Source organism: Protopterus annectens, chromosome 13.part0 (assembly GCF_019279795.1).
Source record: "Protopterus annectens isolate FY-2018-M chromosome 13.part0, PAN1.0, whole genome shotgun sequence".
Lineage (NCBI taxonomy): Eukaryota > Metazoa > Chordata > Ceratodontiformes > Protopteridae > Protopterus > Protopterus annectens.
The window spans coordinates 921,916,342-921,928,225 of NC_056747.1; the positions used below are offsets into that span (position 1 = coordinate 921,916,342).

At 38.8% G+C, this 11,884-nt stretch overlaps 1 protein-coding gene across 1 annotated transcript in view; it reads right to left on the minus strand.

Moving 5' to 3' along the window:
• Positions 1 to 11,884, minus strand: part of LOC122787984 — a 164,164-nt gene that overhangs the window by 114,261 nt on the left and 38,019 nt on the right. Inside the window, 1 exon segment of the mRNA XM_044054911.1 lies at positions 562 to 716. Within this exon segment, the coding sequence (XP_043910846.1) occupies positions 562 to 716 (155 nt within the window).

The following is an 11,884-nucleotide window of genomic DNA, read 5'->3' on the forward strand; positions in this document are numbered from 1 at the left end:
TGTCAACCTTTAAAACTATGTTTTGTAAAAAATTGTTCTCTGAGATTTTCTCCCTGGGCCTCCAATGAAAATGGTCTTGTAATCCAGTTGGATTCGCCCGGTCAACAAATGAAAAATAAATAAAAATAAATAAATGGTGTGAAGCAAGGAAGCACTATGCTTTGCTTGTCTCAAGAACACAAAAATGCTTGTATTTTAATAAATGCCTTTAGGCGTTTTTCTTTAATTCAGTACATCCCAGAACTTAAATGCATATAGAACAGCTGGCAAACATTGTTTGACAGCACTGATGGGGTCCCAGGGACATAGGCAGCTGCAGAGAGAACCTAATACTAGAGACATCTTTGGCATAGATTACAATTCTTCTTGCAAAGATTAAAAAAATTCCAGCATTTGAGTAAATGGCATGTACTTTAGCTTACATTTATTCACAACATTGAAAATAGCTTCCATATCTTTTGCAGATGTTATATTTTGTATGTCTTTATAAATTTTCATTAAGAAACATTATAATACAACAAACGTGACAAAATTTTAGCAGCTTGGTTAAAGTTTACTTACCAGTGTTTCTTAGTTTGTTATTTCTGATCACAGACAGGATCACTAGTACGTTTCCTACAACATCCAGCACTATAATAACAACAAGCACACTTGCCAATACAAAAGTTCCTGGACGGTCAGTACCAATGTAATTCAAATGCGTGTATAGCTGAATGCTGTTATTTGTAAAATTTGCATTGTTATCAACCATCTTTAGACATCATCAAGAGCCCTTGTCTTTATAATGCTAATAATAGCAATTCACTATAAAAGTAAAATGGAGTAATTAACTATCATTTAATTTGTTGTGTATTTTATCACTTTTAAAACAGAAAACTATACTAGAATAGAAATCCTGATTTTTATAAATACACCTCATTGAAGCTCAGATTATAACTTAGTGATGAAATATGCATAATCATGCAATTTGTTATCAATGGACTAACACTGCAATTCCATAACCAAAGTTATCAGTAATCAAAGTACTGAAAAATATAAACTGTTAATAAACAAATAATTAATATATGCATATATGCATGCTATTTGTTTTAATGGCAAATAAAATGATCATACAATTTTGCAAAATAATTAGCCAAATACTAATTCAGCAGGTGAAAGATTATTGCCTCAAGTATAGCAACATAAAACTATGCTGCTTCTCAGGAAATAACACCTTGTTATACAGTACGAAGATTTTTATAAAAGCAGTTGCTCCCTTGTGGAATCACATAATGTTAACTGTAAAAAGCACATAGTAATGAATAATGAACTGCCATGAGAATTACTGTTGTTGATTGTGCTAGGTTAAATAATACTAACTCTATAACCATCTGTCTATCCATCTGTGTGTATGCATGTGTATATCTATCTATATCTATATGTAGCTATCTATATATACATATATCTTAGTGTGTGTGTGTGTGTGTGTGTGTGTGTGTGTGTGTGTGTGTGTGTGTGTGTGTGTGTGTGTGTGTGTGTGTATGTATCTATCCATCTATCGATCTATCTAGCTATCTACCTGTATGTGTGTGTTTGTGTGTGTGTGTATCTCTCTCTCTCTCTCGGTGTGTATATATATATATATATATATATATATATATATATATATATATATAGAGAGAGAGAGAGAGAGAGAGAGAGATACACATATTTTATATATCTATCTATATATTTTATATATATATATATATATATATATATATATATATATATATATATATATATATGGGTCTATGTTAAAACATCGAAAGTGCAGTTCATCGAACTGCACTTTCAAGAACCCACTTTAGCGAGAGTGTATAACATCGAACATGCACTTTCGCTAAAGTAAACAAAACAAAATTAAAAAATACACACAAAAAAATGTAAACACTACAATGCAGGGGGGCAAGCCCTCCTGCACCCCCCACACCCCCCTACTTTAATATTCTAACTCTGAGATCGCACTACAGTGGGGAAAAGGGAATATTCCATTATCCCCACTGTACCGTGATCTCCGCAAAAGATTTGTTAGTTGTACATCAACAGAATATGTTGATATACAACTAACAAAACATGCAAACTGCATGTTTTTTCATTTTTTTACTGTTTTAGCGAAAGTGCATATTCGATGTTATGCACTTTCGCTAAAGTTAGTTTGTCAAAGTTCAGTTTGATTAACTGTACTTTTGATGTTCTGACAAGGACCCATATATACACACACACATATATATATGTCTACTTCTTTTTAACAAAAACACAGTTTATTGAATCTCAGATCACGGAACTTAAGAGTGCTGATAGTTCACTTGAATGAAACTGAATTACATTGAACCTCACTTCTCCAAAACACAAAAATTCAGAAAAGGAATCAAAACATACATCTTTGCAGGAGGTACAGCCCTGCTGCACCCCCCATGTTATTGACTGCACCCCCCCCCATCCCCTGCATGTTATACTCTGAGATTACACTACAGTGGGAAAAGGGTAAATCTCCTTAACCGCAGTGTACTGCAATCTACACCAAGCTCCGTCTGCTGCATAAGACACATTCCTGGTAATGGTTTCAACAGATAAAGACAAACACTGCACCTGTTTTGCAACACCAGTCCAGAAGTGGTGATCTATGTTTCGGAGAAGTGAGGTTCGATGTAATTCAGTTTCGTTTACGTAAACTTTCAGTAGTCTAAGTTCCACGATTTGAGATTCGGTAAACTGTGTTTTCGTTAAAAAGAAGTAGACCCATAAATATATATATCTATATATATATATATATATATATATATATATATATATATATGTATATATATATATAGAGAGAGAGAGAGAGAGATAAGGTAGGGATGTAAGTGAATAAAATTGATAACTGCATGCAGACTAAACACTATAGAGGACTATGCAATAAATGTGTGATAAATAGTGTAATTACATGGTCAGCAAATGTACACTAAACTCTAACATGAACTCCTGTAATCTGTGCAGATATATTTGTTGTGATTCACCCAGGCTTGGGAATTTTGACTGGAAAACACAGATATTAATATTTAGGTCATATGCTCTGGATTTGATCTTGAGGGGAAGCGTGGAAGAGAAGACTTAGTCATATGGGAAAGCAGTGCACTTGGCAGATGATCAATGACTGGAGTTAGAGGTAATAAGTATTATGGACACATGAGCTACTGTTAATTGTACACAGCCAACACATCAGAAACAGTGTAGTGGTACCCTGAGTAACAGGAAATAGGACTGTAAAGCAGTCTATAAGCAGAACCTATTTTATTTTTATTTTATTTTATTTTACATTTGTTGACCGGGATAATCCGACTGGATACATGCCCATTTTCAGCGGAGGCCCGGGGAGAAAAGCTCCAAACTTACAAACAGATAAAGACAAGCAAGTTACAGTACATGCACAGACATAAGACAATGGGAACTTGAATGGATAGTCACACTTATCAGAAGCAGGAATTATATAGTAGACAGAGAAAAATCACAAATGTAAGCAGCTAAAAAAACAAGGACCAAGACAGCTAAAATCATAAATTTAATTGTAAAGCATAAAAGATAAGTGCTTTCGGACAATTCCTTCATCAGATCAAAGAACAAAGTGTGTTTAACTGTTTTAAGTAACACTTGACCAATCACAGGCTCAAAGATGCACCACACTTCTTTCTTCTTTTTCAGAGTTCTTGCTTATAGCAAGTTAACCGTAGAAAGAAAAGAGAAGAGACAAAAACAAAATGTTCGGTACTGGCATAGAAACAGAAATGGTATGATTCACCAAATGAGTATTTTCTAAATCTGTACACATTGAATCTAATGACACAAATCCACATACTCTGAAATGCCAACACTTGTTCACAGCATAAATGTATACATGGAAACATATAATCGAATATTCATAATCTTGAAGGTGTTTAACACTGGCAGAAGTAATTGAGACTCATTTGATCACTTCTACCAGTACCAGATATGCAAGATTGTACAAGGTGGGGATTGGGAATTTGCCCATTGCCCACTGTAGAACGATCTTGGAGCTGGTATATATATATATATATATATATATATATATATATATATATATATATATATATATATATATATATATATATGTGTGTGTATGTAGGTCCCCTTCGAATGGTCAACATTTCACAATTTTGACATTCATATGGCTGAGACCATATGATTGACATTTGAAATGTCGACCAATGGGAACCGGCATCCCCCTACAGTGTGGAATGGAAAGATTTCCACTTCTGCACTGTAATGCAATCTCAGAGTTGGTATATTTAAGTTCCGGGGGGGTGTGGGTGGTGGAGCCCCCCATGGGGGGGTGCAGGGGGTGAAGCCCCTACTGCTAGCAGCATTAACGTAAGTTTTTTTTTTGTTTTTTATGTTCTACTTGTATGGTCGACATTTCAAATGTCGATCGTCTTGGCGATATGAATTTCTACATTGTGAAATGTCGACCATATAAAGTAGACCCATAGATATATATATATATATATATATATATATATATATATATATATATATATGGATCTACTTTAATCCATTGAAAAACTACTTCATCGAAACTCACTTACCCATTCCCAGTTCAGTGAAATTTCAATTTAATGAAAGCATGGACTACTGACATCCTTTCACTGAGAAAGGAATCACTTGGCCACCACGAGAAGAAAACCCACATGGAGAAAGCACCCCTGCGCTCCCAGGCTACAACTCATTCCATATCTTTCGGTCCCAGTATACGGCTGGAAGCTCCAAAGGCGGTGGTGTGTATTCTTAAAGGATAAACACATCTTTAAACTGGTAGCCCAGCACAATGCATCCGAGATACTTCAGGGACCTCTAACACTGGGTAAGACAGTGATACAAGTCATAGCCTACCACAGAACCCCAAACATGTCCCTAGACTCTCACTCCAAGTTCCTAAGCACCCTGGAATCTATCAAGGTCCAATTTCAACTACCCTACCATCAACTGGGAAAACTATTCAAGTACCAATGTACAGGCCCAACGGTTTCTGGAATTTATCATTTCCAGTACCCTGGACCAGCTCATTCTGACTCCCACTAAATGAAGCAACATCCTCCACCTGGTTATCACCAACATGGGAGACCATTGCTTCACACCTATAGTCAATTCCTCCCTGGTTAAATCTGACTACAAACTGATCGCCATAGAAATCTCCATCTCACCTACAACCCCTGCTAAGGTGACCACCGTGAAAAACTTCTCTAAAGCTGACTTTGCGCTCCTAAAAACAGAGGTGGCTAACTTCTTGGCACCCATGCCAATGAAAAAAAGCTGCATGACTGCCGAATCATACACCAATGCACTGTATGAGCATGTACACAAATGTGTGGACCTTGCCATACCAAATAGAACTAAGAAGCTCTCCTCCAAAAAAAAGGAAGCCAATCTGGTGGTCCCCAGCCATCAATAATCTCTGCAACAGAAGGAAGAAACTGTTGCAGAAAAAAATGAAGTCACAAGACTGGAAAACTTCCCTTATCAGTCTCAACAAAAAGCTGAGATCCCTTATCAAATCCTCTAAAGCCAGCTATGAAGACAGAATTGTGGCTGACACCAAAAACAACCACAAAGCCTTCTATAGCTATATCCGAAACCTCAAAGGCAATATCCAGATTTGCTCTGAGTTATTGCACAATAGCACCTCCTATACTGTGCCAACAGATACAGCCAACATACTGGCCTACAGATTCAATGCCAACTTTGCCCCTGTCTGCCCCCAAGGGCCCTATCACAATACCAAAAGAAAGCCTGGTACCCACCATTTTCTGCAGCACAGGTAAAAGCTGCATTGTCCAAAGCCAAGAATACAGCAGCCATGAGACCTGATATTATCCCTGGCTGCATCCTACATGAGCTACAAAAGGAACTGGCACCACATCTGTGTGTCCTGTTCAGTCACAGCCTTACTTCAGTCTATATCCCTAATGAATGGCGCACAGCTACAGTCATCCCGCTCCATAAAGGGGGAGCAACTACAGACCCTGGGAACTCTCGCCCCATTAACCTGCATTGTCTGGTATGCAAAGCTATGGAGTGCATCATAATGGACCTGCTTAACAAAGATATAGGCAATCTTCAAATTCTTCAACCCCACACAGTTTGGCTTTGTCAAGTGGAGATCCTCCCTGCTCAACCTGGTTGACTTCTTCGAGGCAGTCACCAAGGCTGTGGATGAGGGTAAGACAGTGCATACAGCCTACCTCGACCTGGGCAAGGCCTTTGTTATCATTCCCCACTCAGGTATCATTGATAAACTCATCAAACTAGCCATCAATCCTCAATCCTAGGTGGGTTGCAAATTGGCTCACAGACAGGAACCGCAGAGTGAAAGTTGCAGATTCCAAGTCAGACTGCCGACCAGTCACGAGTTGAGTCCCACAGGGCTCGGTCCAGGGCCCTCTCCTGTTTGGCATCTAATTCTCAGAAGTCCAGGCCAATACAAAAGGACTTTGGTTGACCAAAATCACTGCTGACTGCAAGCTTGGAGTCATTATCAACTCCCCAAGTGATGCAGACATCCTATAAAAGGGCATCTCTGAGGCCAATGACTGGTGTCGGAACCATGGCATGAAGGTTAATGCCAAAAAATACATTATCATCCCTTTGGAAAAACACTCAGTTCCCACTAATTACCACATTGATGGGATCCCATTGAACACTGAATGGGCCATAAGAGATCTGGGCAACCAGGTCGACAGTCACCACAAGTTTGACCACCGCATTGCCACTGTGGTCAGAAAGTCCTTCTACGTGGCACATCTTATAACCAAAGGTTTCACATCCAGGAAGAAAGAGATCACCATCCCTCTCTACTCATCCCTCATTAGACAAATCATCAAATATAACACCCCGTTTGATATGTACCTGACCAGACACCTACAACAGCTGGAGAGGCCCTAAAAGTACCTCACAAAAAGGATCCTAGGACTTAAATACATGTCCTACCTGGACAGACTCAAGAAACTTCCACAGTTCTCAGTCATTAATCACCTACTTAGAGGTGATCTCTGCTTGACTTACAAAGCCATGTCCAACCCAGCCCTACAACCTCATTACCACAAATAACAGAACATGCTGGAGGGTCAGGTTCATCTCCCAAAGACTGCCCATACTCTGGAATAAGCTTCCCATTCATGTCAAGCAGAGCACCTCACTGGACCTCTTCAAGAGAAATCTTAATGAGTGGATGGGTAACAGAAAGTTCACTCCTGGGATCATTCTAGGTGCCCTATTGGATAGGGGCACTGTGAACTAACATTGGGTGGCACTGTGCCTGGGCAATTTTTTTGGGCTAGGCTTGTAAAGGCTCCAGGGCCATTAGCTTAGTACACACCTATGAACCAAAACTAAACCCACTAAAGTGGGGGGCTTCGTCCACCACACCCCCCACTTAAATATTCCAACTCTGAGATTGCACTTCATAGTAGAAAGGGCAAAGTTCACCATGGTGGCCAAGTGGTTCCTTTCTCAGGGAAAAGATGTCGGCAGTCCATGCTTTTGTTAAAGTAAAGTTTCGCTGAACTGGGAACGGGTAACTGAGTTTCGATTAAGTGGTTTTTCAATCGATCAACATATATATATATATATATATATATATATATATGGGGGAATAGGGGAACTTGCATAAGTGTTTTGTTTTTTTCAGTGTTTTGGTTTTTGATCTTTTGGGATTGAGTGTTAGGCATTCGAGATTTGTGTACTTTGATGTTTAGAAGTACATATACACACACACACACACACACACACACACACACACACACACACACACACATACACACACACATACACGTGTGTGTGTGTGTGTAGATATATATATATATATATATATATATATATATATATATATATATATATATATATATATATATATATATATATATATATGTCTGCAGACACACACACACACACACACACACACACAGATATGTATATATATATATATATATATATATATATATATATATATATATATATATATATATATGACATATGCATACAACCCAGTACTCACATCCATCTATACATAATTCAGCAGCTGCTAAGGAAAGTGCATGAGAACTGTTGGAGTTTATCCTTTCTATTTTTACACCTCCACCCAGGAAGGCACCAAACATGTGGCACCTTCACTGCAGTCATATACTGTGCTTGGTATACCAGAACTTTGTGTTACAGTGTTCAGCCCATGTTCACAAAAACAACTGGTTCCCAATACATCAGCTCTTTGTTGTCACTCAATGTTTGTGCAACTCATACTTTGCAGGCATCACCATCTTCATTTATGGACTTGTAAACATGTTTTCCATGAATTAAAGGACATTTGCATAGAGTTCCATATTAACAGCTCAGCTGATTTCACTTTCCCTTTTACAAATGTTTTTGTTTTGTAATATTTTCTGTTTCACCTTGATTCATCCAGTGGCACTCTACCCCAGTTCCCCATGTCCCTTGCTGTGTCTAGCTGCCCTCTCTACACCCCGCAAACTTTCTCCAAAAAGGCTGGGTTGGCATGGAGCTTATTGATCCTGGGAGGACCTGGCTATCATATCATCTGCTGGGAGCTTTTTATTTATGCTCTACCCTATTTTCCCACTCATGTGGTCTCTTTTTATTTCCTCTGGCTGACAGTTATGTAATGGGGATGTGCTGATGTATCGTCCTACTTCCATGGCAGCTCAGTCAGTGCCCCCACCTTAATTGCTTTTAGGATTATGCCTCCTTCTTCACACATCCCTGGCCTCCACCAGGGATCTCGTGGAAAGCACTCTCAAAACTGCCCTCCCCTGGGATAGTAATACCCATCCCTCCCCGATGCTCCATCAGTCACCTGAAAATGTAATTGAACCCAGGTCAGCTGGGCAGTAGTCAAGATTTTATCCCACTATTCTACCAGAGTAGCATCTTTTACAGACTTGCTAACAATGAAGTACCTTAAATGAGTATTGGTAGGAGTGTTCCATTAGCAATGGCAAATTATGAGCAATAGATCAAATATTTGGCTTATCTGGACAACAGCAGCTTTTTGCATACATACCTAAAAATGAAGTCAATCATTTTACTTCATTCTTAATCAATCAAGTAATAACCAGAAGTGCTTGGCACAGAAGACATAGTAACTAGACACCCACTTATAGTAGTACACCAGAGTTATTAAAGTTCAGAATGTTATAAGAAGCAAATGTCTCCATACAAACTGACTTCTGATTATATCAGAAAGTGCAGAGTACTGCATCCAGTATGGGGTCGAGTGAAAACCTCCTGACAATGGCAATCACTGCTGAAAATGCAAACTTCCTTCTAAGCTGTTGAAAGCTTGTTTTGAGATATAATCTAAACAACTGAAAGGACTGCCTGTCAAATCCTAGTTATACCAAGTTTGATAGAAGAAGCTAATTATTTCTGTATTTTAACATTTTCCTACAGTTGAGCTTCAGTAAAGTGCTCATATTCAGAAATCTGAGGATAAGAGTCTGATAAACCGGTGAGTTCACTGTGAGCTCTGTAGTTTATGTGAACTCCTGCTAGGTATTATAAGACAGTTAATACACTAAACATACCTCATAATGAAGTTTTTTTTTTAATTTGCACCAGTGCTTCTGCTAAAAACATAACAAATAAACATACTTGTAGCTTGTAATGTATTTGTGCCTTTTGATGACAATCTGCATCTCTCATTTGATAGCAGGGAGAATAATCACCTTCATTTGGTAATTTCCAAGCCAAGTTACAAGCATGCCAAATGTGTCCACAGTAAGCTGTTAGAAATGAGACGGGAAGGCACCTTTGATAAAAAGCACAATCAGTTTTGATGAAGAGATGATTTTGGAAAGGTCTAAAGGAAAACAAGGGAAATTATCAAAGAAGAAGCTGCAATATGTATATAATTTACAAGAGAAAGTCAAAGATTTGTACCACACAAGATAAGCATTTATGTCTGCAGAAGCATTCACCTCTCAAAAAAAAAAAACATGACACTCAAGTAGATGTGTTCATTTATTAATGTACAGTACCACGGCAAGTTTAAAAGACTTGAACTACAGCAATGTAATAGAATTGTGATTACATTAGAAATAAACATTAAACCAAAATATTATTCTCTATACTAATCTTAACACAAGTAATATATACTGACATAATATTTGACAGACGTCCACATGTGAAAAGTAATAAATCTTCATGATTTGAATGCATTTATAATTTCATTTTGTTCAAAAACTTCCCTGAATTGATAAAGCCAAAGCCCTGAAGGTGTTTACAACCATGTTTAGCTCATAGAAAATCCCCAGGTGTACACAATAATGAATTAACGAAGCAGGTATTAGAGTATTAAAGTAACTGTTGATGCTGTCAGGTTTGCAATGTCTGCAATAATTTGTGGGCCAGCGGTCGTAACGATAAGAGACAAACATTACAAGTACCTGAAGAATAAATGGAAACAATGTCACATGCATTGCCGATTCAGTTAGTATAAAGAAAACTAAGCGCACAAGTTGTAGTGAAGACTGTTGTAGTGAAGACTGTTGTTGAAGAAACTTAATATTTTTGACTTCTTTCTGCTGCTCCCATTAGGGGTTGCCACAGTGGATCATCTGTTTCCATTTCTTCCTGTCCTCTGCATCTTGCTCTGTCACACCAACCACCTGCATGTCCTCTCGCACCACATCCATAAACCTTATCTTAGGCCTTCCTCTTTTCTTGTTACCCGGCAGCTTCATCCTTAGCATCTTTTTCCCAATATACTCTGCATCCCTCCTCAGCACATGTCCAAACTAACATAATCTTGACTCTCTGGCTTTGTCTCCAAACCTTCCAACCTGGGCTGACCATCTAATACACATATTACTAATGCTGTCCACCCTAGTCACACCCAGTACAAATCTTAACATCTTTAACTCTGCCATGTCCAGCTCTGACTCCTGCCTTTTTGTCAATGCCACTGTCTCCAACCCATATAACATAGCTGGTCTCTCTACCCTCTTGTAGACCTTCCCTTTCACTCTTACTGGTACTTGCCTGTCACAAATCACTCCTAACACACGTCTCCGCCCACTCCATCCTGCCTGTACTCTCTTCTTCACCTCTCTTCCACACTCACCATTACTCTGAACTGTTCATCCCAAGTACTTAAACTCATCCACCTTCGCCACCTCTACTCCCTGCATCCTCACCATTCCTCTATCCTCCCTCTCATTCACACACATATATTCTGTCTTAGTCCAGCTGACCTTCATTCCTCTTCTCTCTAGAGCATGTCTCCACCTCTCCAGGGTCTCCTCCACCTGTTCCCTACTCTCACTACAGCTCACAATGTCATCTGCAAACATCATAGTCCACGGGGACTCCTATCTGATCTCGTCCGTCAACCTGTCCATCACCATTGCAAATAAAAAATGGCTCAGAGCTGATCCTTGATGTAATCCCACCTCCACCTTAAATGCATTCATCACTCCCACTGCAGACCTCACCGCTGTGACACTACCCTTGTACATATCTTGTACCACTCTTACATACTTCTCTGACACTCCTGACTTCCTCATACAATACCACAACTCCTCTCTAGGCACCCTGTCATATGCTTTCTCTAAGTCCACAAAGACACAATGCAACTCCTTCTGACCTTCTCTGTACTTCTCCATCAACACTCAGAGCAAACATCACATCTGTAGTGCTCTTTCGTGGCATGAAATCATACTGCTGATCACTAATCATCACCTCACTTCTTAACCTAGCTTCCACTACTCTTTCCCATAACTTCACGCTGTGACTGATCAGTTTAATCCCTCTGTAGTTACTACAGCTCTGCACATCACCATTATTCTTAAAAATCGGT